At 37.1% G+C, this 19,207-nt stretch overlaps 1 protein-coding gene across 1 annotated transcript in view; it reads right to left on the reverse strand.

Annotated features, from left to right (window-relative positions):
* Positions 1 to 11,164: 11,164 nt before the first annotated feature.
* LOC145260238 (uncharacterized) overlaps positions 11,165 to 19,207 on the reverse strand; it is a 64,292-nt gene continuing 56,249 nt past the window's right edge. Inside the window, exon 14 of the mRNA XM_080118065.1 lies at positions 11,165 to 11,385. Coding sequence (XP_079974191.1) covers positions 11,165 to 11,385 — 221 coding nt within the window. The remainder of the gene's footprint in view (positions 11,386 to 19,207) is intronic.

Here is a 19,207-nt window from a genome sequence, read left to right on the forward strand (position 1 = left end):
GCATGTGGCCGACTGTATATATATATATATATATATATATATATATATATATATATATATATATATATATATATATATATATATATGCATTTAAATCTTGATCTTTGATAACATTTGAAGACGGTGCCAAATCATGAACAAAATGGCAAGCAAGAGGAAAACAAATATTGTCTGAATTTCTTGATGAAGACCCTTTTACGAGTCGAAAATTGAATTTTTAAATAAATAAATATATGTATTTTTTTAAAAATCTGCACTTACCTTGCATTTTACGTGTTATATTTTGCATTTCATTACAACAGTGCTTACTTAAAAAAGGATTTTTCTAATAATTTAAAAAAAATTCTTAATGATGCAATATTTTAAGTTATAAAGTTATTATATTTTTACTAGAATATCCTGTCCTTTTCTTTTCCAGTTTTAACAACTAGTCCTTTAGTTTTCCATGTTGAGGCTTAACCATATTACTTTTCATGCTCACATTTTTCCATTGTAATCAATGATTTTTCCATGCTTCCAATAAATTTACTTATTCTTTGTTAAATTTCAGCCTTATTTTTTGTCCCCATACACACATATGTAATAACAATATACGGCAATCGTCTGCTTTCAATAAAATCACCCCAATGATCTTCCTTTCATGCTTTCATTCGGTCTGTTTAACTTTTTATTCTCTTTTAGTAACAGCAGTGAATTAGTAACAACAGTAGTCGTTGAAGCGACGTGGTTGCTATGGAAACCAATCATAAAAAAGCGTCGGTCACCTCCTTACATATTTTTACGATTTTTAACACCAGTAAATTTATCATAACTTTTATTTTACTGAACGAAAATTGAAAAATTATTTTTCACAATATAGCTGAGAAGGTGATCTATAAACTGTAATAATTGTTTGAACTTTGGTCAAAAAATGAGTGAGGAGTGAAGCTTTAAAGCAGTTCTAAATGACTAAAACTGCCACTTAACCATATATATATATATATATATATATATATATATATATATATATATATATATATATATATATATATAAATGAAATCTACAGACTCGAGATTTGGCATAAGAGATATTGAGATTTGGGAAAGTCTTTTTAATCTGTTTTCGGTCAGAAATTTGGCTGTCAGGGAGTCAAAGTTCAATTATTTGACCTTTGGACACTCTACCAAACTCCTCCGTCAAATTTAGGTGTAAACACTTGAAATTTTAGATATAGGTTGTTTGGACATGGATCAAAATTTGAGCCCAAAACAATACATTTTAAAGGGTCAAAATTTGAGTCAAAGTTTTAAAAATATTGAACTCTCAGCTAATTTTTAGTCTAAACGTTTGAAATTTTACACAGTGTATTCAGACATAGGGCAAGCTTTTAATCGGTTTTGACCAAAAAGTTGGTTACCAAGGGGTCAAAGTTAAAAAGATTTGACATTTGCGGTCTCTAGCAAACTATTCAGCCAATTTTTGGTCTAAAATTTTTAAATTTTACATAAAGAGTATTCAGACAATTTACAATCTGAAAATTTGGTAATCCGAATATTTACACAAGAATAAATAACAAATATTTTAGAAGTAAACACTTGAAATTTTAGATATAGGTTACTTGGACATTAGGCAAACTTTTTAATATATATATATATATATATATATAAATGAGACAAGTCACAGATTAGAAATCAAGTGAATTTTCCTGTCAGATATTACATTGAGGTAATACTTTCAGGACTATCCTAACCAAAAAGGTATAGCTCAATATATTACAACAGAGCAATATATAAGTTTAATGATTAAAGTTAAATTCTGCAGATCAAAATATACACAAATATATTTAAGTAAAGAATTTATTGTTTGAAACAAAGAATATACGGAGAAAAATTACATTTATTTCCTAAATCCATGGATTTTCAATAATGGCTCATATCACCAGAGGAAATAAAATGCAATTATCAAAATTATCAAAATAACTTTTAAATAACATTTTTAATATATGTGCTGAAAAGCAAAATATTTGTTTATTCATAGCTGAACATTTTGCTAATTGCATTTCATCTAATAAGAAGACATAAACATATGAATAATTGATTATTGTACGCTCATTTTTCAAAAAATTATGCAAATTAGTTTACTTTTTCAGAGTCGCCCGCATATCCCTGATATAGTAAGAAGTTCGTTTTAATAATTTTTAAATAGGAAAAAGAAAGCTTTCAATATCAATGGCAGAGCGAGAAAAACCCCTCAACTTTATAAACAGATTATGGTAAAAATTCACAGCCAGAGAACGACGAAAGGTAATTAAATATTCAAGAGTGGAATATATGATTTTCGCACCTGTTTTTAGAATTACAAATAAACATTCGATCTTAATATGATTTATTAGCTGTTTACGTTTATGAGCAATCAATAATACGTTTACAATTCAAAAGGTATTTAAACTAGTTCCATATACGTTATAAATACTACTATTCATGTTATTAAGTAGATTATGTAAGTTCGATTCCAGGATCACAGGAGAATAGAAATGAACCTGGGATTTACCTTGGGCAGCCCCGTAAATTCCTACTTCCGTTTATTCATTACTTTCCAAGAGCGATATTTTTGACAAAGTGAGAAGAACTGTTGTTTTGGGGGGGCGAAATCTACCCATCTCGTATATATCGTTTGTTGATCTTGAAGTAGATTTTTCATGTTTTAGTTCATTGCACAGAGTAGCTTCATGTTTTGTCTGAAGCGATTTCCATGAGAATAAAGCTGCAAATCACTAAAATTATAATCTTCATTTGTGCCATCATCATTACCATTGTTTGGTATGCAATATATAAAAAATATTGAATTTGTTTTACCGAAACGATTTCGCGATGCTTGACAAGGAACAGGTCTGCAAGAAATCCTGGCATTGCGAGAACATGTACACAAATGACATCCATCGCTGCTGTGAAATGTTTCGCCTGGATCGTGTTCTTCTCCATTGTAATGACAGCGACTTTCTGAAATGAATCATTACAAAACACGTATAGATAACAATGAACCAATTCAAAAGCTTACGGCCCCCGCTAATCGAGCCAGAGATGTCTCGTGTCGCGGGGTTCGAATCGTTCGACTGGTAGTAATCGTGACACCCTGCACTGAAGAATCCCGAAAGGATGAAATACTAGTAAAAAAAAAAAAAATAATAATTATGACAGCCCCTTTAAGAAATTCGTTTCTTATCGTTGAGCACTTTCAGTTGAATTAAAAGTCGGTCAATTTAGCTCTTATGCGTAGATCATCGTATAACGATTTGATCACTGTCTGTCTGACGTAATGAACATTTAAATTAAAATGTTTAAAATTCAACGCTATATTCACACGGTTAATGGTAGCCGAATGGATACGGCCTCCGCTAATCGAGCCAGAGATGTCGCGGGGTTCGAATCGTTCGACTGGTAGTAATCGTGACACCCTGCACTGAAGAATCCCGAAAGGATGAAATACTGGTGTCTGTAGGTATTTAATTATTATAGTAAAAAAAAAAAAAAAAATAATAATAATAATAATAATAATATATATATATATATATATAGCACTTTTGAAGAACACCGAATGTAGTGTCATAATTGCTGAGGGTTTAGGTTCAGTTTCTCATTTTTTTTTTCTGTATCCATTAATTTGCGCCAACCATCTCTGTGTAAGCAAAGAGAATATACCCATAATTTAGAAATTATGGGTATTCGCTGAGATTATTTCTTTTCTTTTTTTTCTCCTATTAACCTATACAATTTCTTTCCCTTTTTTACCCTTGCTATTAATTTATGGTCTTTTGACCACGTTTTTAAACGATGTTTTCTCCCCCGTTGCCAACGTTAATTTTAAAAAGGGTTGGCTGAAAGACGTCTCGATAGGGTTTTTTTTCTTCTGGCCCACCCCTTATTTATCCTTTTTATCTAATTTATGCTTAGGAGTAATATACTTTAGAAGTGTATTTTGGTCTTGTCGAAAGTTTCTTTTTAATGGTTTATGATTAAACTATAGAAAAAAAACTAAACCCTCAGCAATTAATAGTGACGCTACGTTTGGTGTTCTTCAAAAGTGTTATAAAATTATGTACTCATAATATATATATATATATATATATATATATATATATATATATATATATATATATATTATGAGTACAATGGTCAATGTAGGGGCAACCCTTCATACCAATTATCACTATCCAGCTCCCCTACTCCCCGGGGAGTTGGTCCCCATTTCCCCTTCACTCCTCACTTTAAAAATCGGCCTTGTGCCTAATTTGCTTAGTGGGGGAGCAAATAAATACCTCAAAGTGTAGTATCTGTTTTGCAGATGCTGCACTTAAGGTAATTTTTCCCAGTCAATGGAGAGGAAACCCTCTATACTGGGACAATTACTATATTTGGACCCAATCAGAGTGCCCTTTTTCCTTTTTTTTCGGGGAGCTGGTTTAACCCCACTTTAAAAACGACCTCGTGTCACATTTTGCTTTGGGAGGAAAGCAAATAAATACCAATACTTTTACATATCTGTGAAAGAATACAATCAGTCTAGAATATTGAATTTTGTATTTTATTTTATTAAAGCAAATAATTTCGTCCATGTTATTGTATTCGTCATGGGACAATTTTCTTGCTGGAATACATGGGATGAAGCACTAAATCATATACTTACTCTAGAGTTGTAAGCCATGTTTAGTTTCAGCACAGTTTCCGATGGTTAGGTGTTCTACACAAGTCCTGGAGGTGACTGGTTCTCAGTTGACAGAGTAAAAGATTCTTCACGTGTTGACACGAAGAAAACATATGCGAAGTTGCTACAGAAAAGGTTTAATATTTATGGAGCAATTCTGGTTTCTGATTGGTTGGTAGCAGAAAGTGAATTAATTTGATTCGTCAGTTCCTAGCAGCATCGTTTATAAATAGAATCTCCCGACTGTGTGGGATCATATTGTGATGGGATGTGTCTCCTAGCGGCTTCGGCTGCATGGAGACAGGGTAGTACAAGTCAAGGATTCGTCACTTGACACTCAGCCCAACAGGTGAGGGGCCGGGAACCGGCCCAGCACCTGTTGGACTGAGGTACACCGCCTGGGTAATACCTAGGAGGTCCACCCTCCCAGGCCTTGCCACCGGGCTTTCCGGTGGGGCAAGTTTATTGCTTGCTGCCTGAGGCGCCCCAATCGGGGAATGCCGACGGGGTTACTCAGGCAATTTTTAAAATTGCAGGAGTGCCCCTCCTTTAGGGGAGCCTGCGGGGTTCCCACTTTCCAGGCCTTGTGCCACATTTTGCTGAGGTGGGCAGCAAATAAATATTTACCCCATTATACCTCCTCCGGGATGATGGCATGTGTCTCCTAGCGACTTCGACTGCAGGGAGACAGGGTAGTACCAGTCAAGGATTCGTCACTTGACACTCAGCCCAACAGGTGAGGGGCTGGGAACCGGCCCAGCACCTGTTGGACTGAGGTACACCGCCTGGGTAATACCTAGGAGGTCCACCCTCCCAGGCCTTGCCATCGGGCTTTCCGGTGGAGCAAGTTTATTGCTTGCTGCCTGAGGCGCCCCGACCGGGGAATGCCGACGGGGTTACTCAGGCGATTTTAAAATTGCACGAGTGCCCCTCCTTTAGGGGAGCCTGCGGGTATCCCACTTTCCAGGCCTTGTGCCAAATAATGCTGATGTGGGCAGCATTTAAATAAATACCCCATTATACCTCCTCCGGGATGATGACATGTGTCTCCTAGCGACTTCGACTGCAGGGAGACAGGGTAGAATACTCGTCAAGGATCCGTTCTTGACACTCAGCCCGACAGGTGAGGGGCCGGGAACCGACTCAGCACCTGTCGGACTAAGGTACGCCGCCTGGGTAATACCTAGGAGGCCCACCTTCCCAGGCCTTGCCACCGAGCTTTCCAGTCGAGTAAGTTTATTGCTTACTGCCTGATTTGCCCCGACCGGGGAATGTTGACGGGGTTACTCAGGCAATTTTTACAATTGCAGGAGTGCCCCTCCTTTAGGGGCGCCTGCTGGATCCCCACTTTCCGACCTTGTGCCACATTTTGCTGAGGTGGGCAGCAAATAAATCCTCTACCCCATTATACTTTAAAAATATTGCAACACTTACCATCTTCAGCTGTACAACCTAGCTCTCTGCAGGTGATGATTCCATGAACTCCGCATTTACAACTACTGCATTCGTCAGCAAACGTCTGCCCGATGAAGTAGACATTCCCATCTTGTTTGCAGAACACTAAAACATAAAGACAGAGGGATCCTTTATAGAATAATGCCACACACACACACACACACACACACACACACACACACACACACACACACACACACACACACATATGTTTAAACATACGTAGTGCTTGTGTTACCCCAGAAAGTGACTCTTGAATGATTTTAAAGTCTATAATAGTGAAGTCATTTTAACGGATTAATTCGAAACGAAGAGATGTGAGTTCAATTACTGGTATCAGCATTCTTTTTTTGATTCCTTATCGATTTTTCGATCACTCAGTATAAATCAGTGCGTAGACTTATAGGAATATAAAATAGTATATTTCTATCAATTAGTGTTGGAACGATTAATCGGGATCGGGAAGCGAAAAAATCGGAACTTTTGTGGGTATCGGAAGCGATACCAAAATCGGAAAAATAAAATGTGCATATTTTCCGATGCCAAAAACGATTCCTTTAATTATCTTTTTTTTCATTTGATTTTGTTTAAAACAACACATTCCACTGCTGGTAGTAACAATAAAATAATCAATATTTATTGATTTTAAACTACGAGTAAAGCTAAAATCTATAGATCACCACCCACAAGTGTATTTTTCCGTCTGAGAAAATATGTGCACCTTTAACAGGTGTGTTTTAAGGTAATCGGCGGGGGGGGGGAAATAGCAACTTTATAGTTAAGTATTTAGAGATTTATAAATAATCGGAATCAGTAATTTTATCGGAATCGGGAATTTAATGCGGAATCGTGAATTGTAACGGAATCGGAAAAAATATTGGAATCGTTCCATCACTACTATCAACAATTCAATATTAATTAAAAACAATAATTTTATTGTATTTTAAAGGTAATAGTTTTGTTTAAGTTACTATGGTAAAGTATTTGTACGTACACACATGATTAAATTGGAAGAAATTAATTGTTGAATTTTTTATAAATATCTAAAATCATTTCTGAAAGTATGCAAAACAATTCATGTAATACAGTCTTTATACTCTAAACACAAAATTCATTAAAATTATGTATTAAAAAAAAACAATATTTACACTGGAGAGATCTGTGGGAGCCTTTCCTAGTCTCACACAAAAACACGTGTTCACATCTCAAGCCATATTTCTTCTCATATACATACGCGCACACAAACATACGCGCACATGTACACACAAGTAGATATGTTCACGTTCGCGTACATACACTCACATTCACGTGTATACACACACACGCGCTAACGTACACCCATGTACGTACACATACGCGCACATGTAGGCACACATGGATAACGTCACTTTCCTTTCAAAGGAAATCCACACATGCGCAAAAGACCACCGGAAACAACTATAAAAGCAAGAGCAATAAGCTGCTTCCTCCTTTTTCGACTTAGCTCTCGAGCTGAGAGGTTCGACGAACCAGCCGCCTCCCTTTCGTCACGTGACCTGCTACTGTATGTGTGGGGGTAAGAGTTAACAGACAGTACGTACACCTTACACGTTTTCTATCTCCATGGCCTGGATTGACTTTTTCTCATTTTCTCTCTCTATATATACTACAATAGATTTTCGTTCTCACCAGCTAACAGCGAGAGACGCACACCAAACTGGATTGACTTTCTCTCTTTCTCTCTCTACGACAATAGACTTTCCTTCTCACCAGTAAAACAACGAAAGACGCACGGCCAACTAAATGCGTGCGGTACCCTTTTCTTTCATGTGTTTCTTCACAAAATAAATTCTAGTTCGTTTAATTCAAGTAAACACGTTGTTCGTTCGTTCCTTCCTCAAAGCAATTCATTTTTCCTATTTTGTACGACTGGAGGATATGTATAATATATCTACCAGTCCACTACAAATTGGTGACATCCGAACGTGAGATGAACACGAATTTCCTTCTATATCCTAGACCGCTACAGGTCGTTGAAATGTTCTGTCAATTAAAAATAATTTTACATTAAAACTTTGACAAATATTTTTTTAATTAAAATCTTTGTGTACAATATATCCATAATGCCCAGTATTAGATGGCGCTCTTTATCTATCCTTCTCTCTGCCCGAATCATGTACTTGAAGAAAATAAATAATAACTACTATTTTGGTTACAAACATATTTGTGTTATTTATTGTTAGCTAACAATATGGCTACCGGATTTGGCGGGGGTGGGGGCATGGACAATAAAATAAACGTGTGTAAAACGTCTACTTTTTAAATTTTCCCTTTCTCTCTCTACCTCTCTCACTATCTTCCTTTATCTATCTCTCCATGTCCCTCTTCATTCCCCCTCTCTCTCTCTTTCACACATTTTTCCTCCCTCCATTCTATCCCAACTTGTTCTATTCCCTCCCCCTACCTCCCTTTTTTACCCCTCTCTTTATTTGTCATTTCCCTCCTCATTCCCTTACTCTAGCTGCTTCTTTCTCGATCCGTATCTATTCCGCTTTCCCTCTGCCTTTTTTCTCCCCATTATCTCTCTCCCACCCTCTCTCCTATCCCTTTATTTTACTTTTACTATCCCCCCCATTTCTTCAACTTCTCTTCCTCTTTTCTTTCTCATACTCTTCTCCTCTCTACCAATCTCTTTAGCAGCCCATATCTCACGCACACAAATATCATTTCACATCATAGGGCGATAGAAAAATCTATTTAAATGTCGTCCGAATCTCTGATTAATTTTGTTTTGGTTAACCCTTCCCCGCCATCATAAAAAAATGAATATTACAAAACAAATGTCTTCATATTCTGACAAAGTCAATGATGAAAAAGAATCTATAAGCTCTGTAAGTGTGTCTTGTGTAGTTTTTTTACTTTTAGATGAACGCATGTAACAGCGCTGATTCGCAGATGTAAATGAATGAGAAATGCCGTTGTTATGTAACGGATGTCTGGGACCATCCGATACATAACGGTTAAAATAAACCTTTTTAAGAAACTCGAAAGGAGGGCATCGAATATCGATTGTCCACCAGACAAAGTGACAAAAGTAATTACGGCATAAACAGAAAAATCGGACGACGATTGGGGGAGATCGCATATTTTGCTGGAATGGGACATTCCTTTGCGAGAACAAAGAAAGATTGGAATGTCCTGGAAAAAACAATTATGGTCAAGGCTGGAACGTGCTGTAAAGACACGTCCAATAAACAAAAACAATAGTCGCCCGACTAAGAAAAAATAGGTTACTGGAGATCTGGGTCAAATGCAAGCAATGCATTTGTAAACAAAGCTAAAACTTGCCTGGGAATTGAAGAATCAAATATCGACAATAAATGAATTAACCAATCAAATGCAAACCAGCGGAAATCGTAATAGTGGAAAAATACGGGAACAAAAAAATCCTGTGAATACAATGATGTGATTTTTGGAGTCAGAGAGGAGAAGCAGGTCTGAGGACCGCCGAAGGACGTGCGATTGTCGAAGTGAAATCGCGTTCTCCCCCACCTCCGATCGCTCAATGAAAGGAAAGCCAAGCCGCAGAAAAGAACTATTTGATAAACTGCATGTAAGGCATAAATACATTTTTATACGAAAAGCAATCGTGACTTACGTCTTTCCTTTATGTTATGAGTTACGCCTGATCGTTATGTGTATGTCAAAACTTTGTTTCAGATACCGTCGTTGTTATGACAAGCTGGACAATTGATAAGTCAGCTCGAATAAAAAATGCCCGGTCAAGGGGAAAATAACCATGCTGTCTTAGTAGTTGCCATGACAACCGTTTAGCTCGGGTCGTAAACAAGTTACACTAGCGGACGATCAATGAAATTGACGGCTACTGCGTTTTTGTTACAAACCTACTAACTACGACCGTTCCCAACCTGGGGTCCTGCGCAACGTAACACCTTCACGGGTGGAGGGTGTGGGGTGGGGAGAAAGGACTGTAAAAAAAAAAGAAAGACAAAGATCTCGGAAGAGACGAGATAACGTTCGAAATCTCGGGAGAGCCGTGAAGAACGTTTTACATCACGTGGGTGACGTCACGGCTGTAACGACGAAGAAATAAGTGTTGTTGTACAAACTAAAAAGCGATTAATTTCATTTTCTTTTGCCCACTTTTCGACTGAGGCCGCAACGTGTACAAATGTACAACGTTACATCCGTAAATAAGTGAACAGAAATTTATGAATACTCGTAAATTTCAGAGTGCATAGGAAGGGATGTGGCACTGTATCTTAGTGCCCCGTTTGTGGTGGTTATTAACACCCCCTTCAGCATGGCGTGATGGTAATTTGGCCATAGGCGGAGGGATACACAGAAAAATGCAATCGCATAATTCCCTTTCTTTTCTCAATCTCTTTTTCGCCTGGACAGCATGGGGTAAGACGTATATTTTTGTCTCTCCGTAAATGAGGGGGGTGGGCATCCCCTCTCCCTCAACACTAGTTAAGGTTAGTTAGTTTTAAAGAAGTAGTAGTGAAAATCAATTGTATGTTCTGTAAAATGTATGTTAATATTGTCATATATATTGTATAGATTTTATAAAATAAAATAGTTAATATCTTATATATTACAACTGTGCCGTGCGTTGCTGTGCCTGTATTAAACGTGTGCCTTAAGTCGAATGAAGTGGGCCTGAAGACAAAAAAGATTCCAAGCAGAATGCCACCAGAGTGAAGATGTCATCTTGAGAGAATGAAGGATCCACACAACCACATCCAACATCTCAGATGATTTTCCTCTTAATACTCAGAACCCATTGACTGACCCATCGTCACATCATCATGTGACCGTTTCTAAGACATTTAGTGTAACAGGTGGGTCGGTCACACGCCAGTGACCGGTGGATCGTGTTATATAAGCAGACAATCGTATTCTAATAATGCACTAGCAATGCTACGGTCACATACACGTTCTCACTGAAAAATCATCCATCATCCATCATCATCATCATCACCACCACCACCACCACCACCACCACCACCTAAAAGGATCTGGTCGCTATCCAACAAACGTTTGACGATGCATCTTACCAACGGGAGGGGCGCATCTCTGCGTTGTACACCGAACGGTCCCCTCAGCAAGACACGCGCACATGTTGCATCCGTCTTGGACATCGAACATTTGACCAACATTATATTTCTTTCCAAAGTAATGACACTTGACCGAAGGAACACTCTTCAGGGCAGGAGACGTCGTCCTCGGCGCAACCGTAGTGGTAACTGAAAGATACAGAATGAAAAAAAAAAAGTAATAAAATTTGCGCAAGAAGCAAGAACAAGCGCATTAATTTGGTGTGATCCACAATATAGCATATACGGCCTCTGACATTAACTTTCGTACGAGTCCATTTTATCCGACGTTAAACTGAAAAAAAAAATTCGCTTAACAAAATCATTAATAATAAACAAAAGAACTTTACTTTGAAAAGGTGTAAAAACAGATAATAAAGACCCTTACTCACACCTCCAGACACCCGGGCAACGTCAGGCACCCAGGCTAGTCTGTATATATAAAGGGCAAACTGTGTTGTGTGTGTGTTTGTATGTCCCACAAAAACTTTCGACAGACGCGTCAGAATGTGACGAACCCGGTATCGTTTAAAACCTTGATCTTTCGGATGACAAATATCGAAAAATTCGCCAAAAACATTAATTCGTTCACCATTAACTGGGCAGTTCTGTAGAAGGAGAGACGCTTTTTTCGCCAACATTTTAGCAAGTCAACGCCACCATTGGATTGACTACACTTAATTCCAACGCTCTCGACTTCCGGTTGGGCGATGGCGACATCGGCTACGACGTTAGTTTTTTTTCTCCTTTGCATAAGGGTTTCGAGCCTGCCTACCTACTACCACATTTTTAACACCTCTCTCCACCCAAACTGCCTACTGTTGTTTTGATCTCCCCCCGCTACTACCACTCTTGCGGGTGGTTCTTAATACACTACCTCGACACACTCGGGCAACGCCGAGTACCCCCTTTAGTTTTATATAAAATATAAAATAAATTTAGTCGCTTTATCGTTTGTCTGTCATCGATAAGTGATTCTGGTTTGTCAATTTTTCGTGTGGATCGTTACAACATGTAAAGAAGAATATATATAATCTATATATCTATAAAAGTGAAAGTGTCTTTCTGTCAGTGTGTGTGTCTGTATGTCTGTCTGTTTGTGTAGATTTCCCTACGCAATAACTCTGTCAATTTTTAGTCTACAGACTCGAAATTTGATATACAGGGTACTGAGATTTAGGAAAATCTTTGTAATCCGTTGTCGGACAGAAATTTTACTATTAAGAGGTTAAAGTTCAACGATTTGATCTTTGAGAACTCTACCAAACTCCTCTGCCAATTTTGGGTATAAACAATCGAAATTTTAGATATAGGTTCTTTGGACATGGCTTTAACTGAATAACTTGATTTGAGCCCAAAACCATAAATGTTAAGGGTTCATAGTTAGGGTCAAATTAAAAAAAATTGACCTCTTCTTTTTTTTTTTTTTTTTTTAATTAGGATACACCTCCAAAAACCCGGACAACGCCGGGCTGAAATACTAGTATTCTCTACTTCTATTATTTGGATTCTTTGCACTAATTTGGAGTGTTATTTCGGTTGATGTAACCTCCGACTTTCTTCAGATGTATCTTGTCGAACTCGGGAATCTGTGCGAAATTTTTCATGGAACACTTGCGTAACGGATAAAGTACTTGGCCAATTTCAGTTGTACGTTACACACTTTTAGAGATTGAAGGTTCAATCCTCAGTGCGGGTGATACTCATAATACAATTGCCAATTTCTTAGGACATACCCGGTTATGGCTAACGGAACGAGAACATGCTACTCTCAGAGATTAAATAAAGGGTTCTGTTTAAAATTCCGTGCAGATTGCTGAGTTCGACACAAAGATTCTCCTGAAGAAGGTTGGAGGTTACATCAACCAAAACATTATTAAAAAAAAAAACACTCAAGTAGTCTGGATGATCTAAATTATATGAATTATCAATCGTTATCTAAAAAATTCTTTATTTCTTATCAAAGAAAATTTGTAAAAGTCGAAATTATTTCAATTTGGCACCATCTTAAAAAAGTGGTTTTTGCATCAAGCAAAGAATCACTTGTTTTTGAAAGAGGAGTTTGGTAGGCAAAATTTTTTAAGCAAATATTTATATATACATACATAAATATATACAGAAAGAGGTTTGTGTTTGCTATAACATTTTTACGCAAATATTACGCAAGTATAAATTATGTAGAATATCTGCATGAATATAATTACACGTAATAGTTAACTAAAGATGATCATCTCATCAGATGATCAAGAAATCCGAAAAAATCTAATAGGGAATTAATTAAAATGGATGTTTAAAAGAATGTGCAAATTAGCTAAATCTTTTGCAGATGAATGCAAATCCACGATCCATATATAATAAAGTTGTATTTTCTTTTTAAATAAATAGAAAAAAGGGGTTTTAATATGAATATCAAAACACAGAAAAAAATTATTTGTAAACTAGTCTGCAAGCGAAATATTTAATTCAATGTATGTGTAGAGCAATTGCTTATATTCTTAATATATGCAAAAGAAGAAGCAAAGATATATTTTCACATCGGAATTAACGTTACACATGCATAGTAGAGGTTAATTGACATGGGAAAGAAAAGGAGAGGAAAGGCAAAAAACATCGTAAAGGATAAAAATGACATGGTACTTCTGCAGTTTAAAGCCCGTTTTTCCCTGAGTCTCGTTCAGCAACCGAGCGAATAATAAAAAAAAACGAGAAAACAAGAAAGAAAATAAAGCAAACAACCTACCGTAATAATTTCATAAAATTTTATAGTTTTATTTATTTTCTATGGCAACTGTATGTTGTTTTTGTTCTGGGGGGGTAATAAAAGCTTTGTTTTTTTTTAAATCGGTGAACAAATAATATATATATATATATATATATATATATATATATATATATATATATATATATATATATGCAGTGTTTCTGTATGAAAAGTTATTTTGTTGTCTGGGGGGGGGGTTGCGACCTTTCCCAGTATGGTAGTATAAACACCTCCAACAACCTCCCCATGTTAAGAATAGCTTTCGATATTGGAGGTGTTTATTCCGAAAGCCGTCCTTAACATGGAGAGGTTGGGGTGTTTATACTGGAATTATTCATTTTCCTTCCCTGTCATAAGACTTGTTACTTGAAGAGCGCAATAATACTCTGCCCTTTCTTTTCTTTTCCTTTTAAACTCTTTCCTTCCCCCCATTTTTATCGTCTGCTCGCTTGCGTCTTTTTTTACTTACTCGGCATAATCTGGCGGTTTCCGCCGTTCGCCGGCCGTTGCCGAGTAAAGCTCACGGAAAAACGGGCTTTAAACTGCAGAAGTAACAATGACATCAGTGACATTTCTGCTTGGGGCAAGTTTGATTATCGGTGCGTTAAAATCACGCGCGTGTTCTTGTGAAATAATAAAAAAAAAACTTAGATACTTTGTTATCTTTAGTTATATACTTTGTACATTCCAAGACTTTACAATGTTCAAGCAATAAACGTCGAATTATTTATATAAGGAAGGACACTGTTGACAAAATCCGTTTAGTAAACATTAATGAAGACCTGATTAGCAGGAAAATTGTTTTCTATCCTGGACGTCATTCTTTTGTAATTGGACTCTATGTTTTCTTTGTTTCATAGAATTCGGTAACAACGCAAAAAGGGAACTGTTTTCTATAAATACAGAACCTCCCGAAAAGCCAAATAAGAAAAAAAAATCATAACATGTCGGTCATTCAGAGCTCCGGTTGTACGTAATAGTTTTAACACGTCGCTGCGTGTAGCCGTAAGGGCGACTCTGTCTCTGTAAACAGATGATCGCAACTGCGTGGTCTTGTGCTTGCGTTATGTAGTGCAATATGTTGATCGCTCAATTCTCTATGGGCGTCCATATGCGAAAGTCCTCAAGGCTTCTTAATAAATGAAGACTCGAGAAACATAAAAGGAATTGTTATCGCTTATTCTATTTGATGTTACAATGTCGACCTTATTTTATTGCACGCTTCTATTTCATGTATTTTTTTTATTACATATCACTCCAAACAAGGCACATTGCCACTTTGATATAGGGAGCTACTATCAGGGACATAAGCTATAAGGGTACTATGTGGGGAGTTGGGCAGCAAGATGTCAGTTCGCATTACACTTGAATTTCTGCATGTCAGTACAGTTGGGGAAGCAGAAACTCGGAAGGGAATTTCAAAGTCTAGCGGTTGTGGGGAAGAAACTACTGGAGTAGAAGGCTCTCTTACAACTAGGGATCTCTACTGTGTAGGGGTGAGATTTTGCTGCTTGTCGGGTTTGTCGGGAGTATTTGTATTGTGGGGCAAACTCTTCATGATCCAATGACAAAATCCGCTCTCACGTTCATTGACTCTTTAGCTAATATGAAAGAAGAATAGTTTTGTTTTCTATGCATTTCTTAGCTAATTTGCAGATGATGACCCTTGCTTACTTTTCAAACAGATCGACAACTCAAAATATTTGTGAAAGCATATTCCAAATAGCGCATCCTTCACTAAATTCAAAGTGTCACCTAAATTCTGCTCTACGTTTTGTTTTGAGTTTAGAAGTTTATTTATTGTCTATGAAAGCGATGCTTTTGTTTTTCTTGGTCGGTAAGTAAATACAAGACCGTTTCGAAGATGGAAATGAAATAAATGGCTATGGCACAAGGAAATAGAAAATAATGAAAGAGGTCAACGTGTATTAAGTATTGCTACGGTTGAAATGCATTGCTTCAGAATGATTTAGTAACTGGAAGAGGACAAACCTCGTAAACAGATAAGTTCAATCAAACATACATCAAGTCAGTTGTCAAGGTCGCTGGAAAAACAGTAGGATCCTTCTACCACTCCAGAAGATATTTCACTACTGATGCAATTCTCTGCTAAAAACAGCCTATACTGCCTTGACAGAGTACAAAATAGGCTCTGTGGCTTAGTGGGAGAATGCCCTTCTCTCTTCCCTGCAACTTCTCTCCCACAGAAGAGACGTTGCGAGCCTGTCTTTGTTTTATCATCACTTCCATTGCAAGTGCTCGTCTGAACTCCAATCTCTGGTGCTCCCTCGTCAATCTTTCACGAAAAACACCCGTCTAGCTGAAACCACTGTCAAAAATTTTCCACACTTTTTATCTGTGCCAAAACCAAAACGTAGATTCCATGAACAAAGCTTCTTTCTTAGAAGTGCACGCCTGTGGAACTCTGTTCCATTTGCCTGTTTCCCACCTGACTACAACCTGGATGTCTTCACGTCCAACCCCCTTAAGTAAGACACTTTATCAAATCTCCAATGCTAACGTACTGCACACGCAATAACCCTTATCTCCGAGTGGCTTCCGGGCCTTGATAAGTGGTGATCACCTTGTAAAAAAAAAAAAAAAAAAACTGTAATAAGTTTGGATTTACCATTTTATTTTCTTCTGTCTGTCTGCCTGTCTGTCTCCCTGTTTTTCTGTCTCTCTCTATCTTTCTATCTGAAGTCGGAAGTGACCATATGCACACACATACGTAAACAGACGAAATCGTGTGTGCACGCACATAGAACACACACATATAGACACATATGCACACATACACACACATACATATTCATAGCAGATATTTATCTTCATCTCATCGCGGGTAGATGTGACAATGTTAAAAGGTGGAAACTGAGAAGTCAATGCACTCTACCCGTCAGAAAATGTTTGAACAGCCCCGTCAGCATACGCAGCAGAGGAAGTTGGATAATAAAAAATACACTGAAACAAAGAAAAACAACAACAAATAAACAAAAATAAGAACAGAGACGGATCAGTGAGACCCTTCAACCAACCATGTCCAAGAGTAGTCTACTATATTCCGGAGTTGGAACCGTAAAAGAAGCAGTTCGATATATATATAATATATATATATATATATATATATAGTAGAAATGGTAAGTAATAAAAACCTGAAGAAAATGCTCAATACTGTTGTAGAGCAAATATGCGTTTTATTTTTTATTACCGTATCTTTCTGTTAAGTTACATTATTGTTTCAGCTACCCGGCCGTTTTTTTTTTTTTTTTGCCGTCTGTAGCTTCCTCGGACTTTTATAGAAATGGGTAGCTGAAATAATAATGTAACTTAATAGAAAGATACGGTAATAAAAAATAAAAGGTATATATATATATATATATATATATATATATATATATATATATATATATCGATATATAGATAGATATATATCGATATAGCAGTTCGATATATTTATATATATTTTATTTATATGTATATATATATAATATATATAATATATGTGTATTTATTATATATATGTGTGTGTGTGCATATTATGCATATTATTGAAATTATTTAGAAAATATTTGGTTTCTTTGCTTCAGTTAGCAGTGTTTATAGTATAGGAAGTTTATACTTGCCAGTGGTATGTTCAATAATAACCGTGTTTTTTTGAAAATGAGAGCGGAATAAGCTTGTTGGTTATTAAGGTGTTTAGCAATAACGCTGTTTTATACACATTCACACAATACATACATACATACATACATACATAAACACGCATACACACATATATGCATAACTATATATGTATTATTAAGATTATTAGGACTAGTGTTCTCATTCGAAATTTCGTAGCTATTCCCGAGTTCGACAGAAAAATTTTCGATGCACATGAAGAAAGTCGGAAGTTACATCGACAGAGAGATCAGCAGTTCTACAAATTCAAATAATACCAAATAGATAAGTCTTCTTAGAGCTCCTACTCATCATCAATACCGTCGCTAACACATATCTAAAGAAACGGCAGAAACACTAGAGGATGACCTCCAATCTGTAGTGGTTGGTTGGTTGTTTTTGTTCTACGGCATATCAACCCTTTCCAGGTTATTTAATGCCGAATCCGGTGATTTTGAAGAATTTTTTTTAATAGAATATATTTGTATTTTGGAAAGTCGGTTTCTATTTAACCTATAGTTGGAACCCTAACAGGCACTACCACTCCCGGTCAAAGTAGACCTGGGAGCAATGGCAATTAAAGGGTGGCTCCACATTCCCCAAAACCCACGAGCTGGGAGCTCACCATCGGATATAGTTCAAGGTCATATACAATACCAATCTGTAGTGGAATGGGGACAAAAATTGATGGTCACATTTAATGCTGCCAAGACTAAACTTGTTTCCTTCAATAATTACAAGAAACCTTCTCTACCACCAATAGCAATGGCCAAAGACCCTTTATCTGAAAGTACATCTTTTAAACTCCTCGGCCTTACGTTCACAGGAAACATGAGTTGGAACAATTACATTGAGAGTATTGCCAGGACCGCTGCGAAGAAGGTAGGTTCTCTCTACCGTGCTAGAAAGCTACTATTGCCCGAAAGTATCCTGTACCTCTATAAGACCACCATTCGCCCATGTATGGAGTATTGTTGTCATATTTGGGCTGGTGCATCTGCTACTAGTCTATCGCTCCTGGACAAGGTCCAAAAGAGAGTCGCCAACCTAATAGGTCTTGAATTGTCATCTAAGCTTCAGCCTCTGTCCGATCGACGAAATGTTGCATCCCTCTGCCTGTTCTACAAGTACTTTAACGGTGAATGCTTTGACGAACTGCAAGCACTTGTACCCCCTCGACGTAAATACCCCGACATACCCGAAAAGCAGCTAAATCCCACGCTTTCACAATATAGATCCCTAGATGTAAGAGAGCCTTCTACTCCAGTAGTTTCTTCCCCAGAACCGCTAGAATTTGGAACTCCCTTCCGGGACCCTGCTTCCCCAACTGTACTGACATGCATAAATTCAAGTGTAACGTGAACCGACATCTTGCTGCCCAACTCCCTACATAGTACCCCTATAACTTATGCCCCTGATTGTAGCCCCCTACATCAAAGTGGCGATGTGCCTTGTTTGGGGGTGAAAATGTTATTAAAAAAATAAATAACAGGGAGGTGGGGGTGTCATGTGTTGGGCTGGAATAACTTGAATAATCTGTGATGAACT

This window comes from Euprymna scolopes, chromosome 36 (genome assembly GCF_053919585.1).
Source record: "Euprymna scolopes isolate OS-2025 chromosome 36, ASM5391958v1, whole genome shotgun sequence".
NCBI lineage: Eukaryota > Metazoa > Mollusca > Cephalopoda > Sepiida > Sepiolidae > Euprymna > Euprymna scolopes.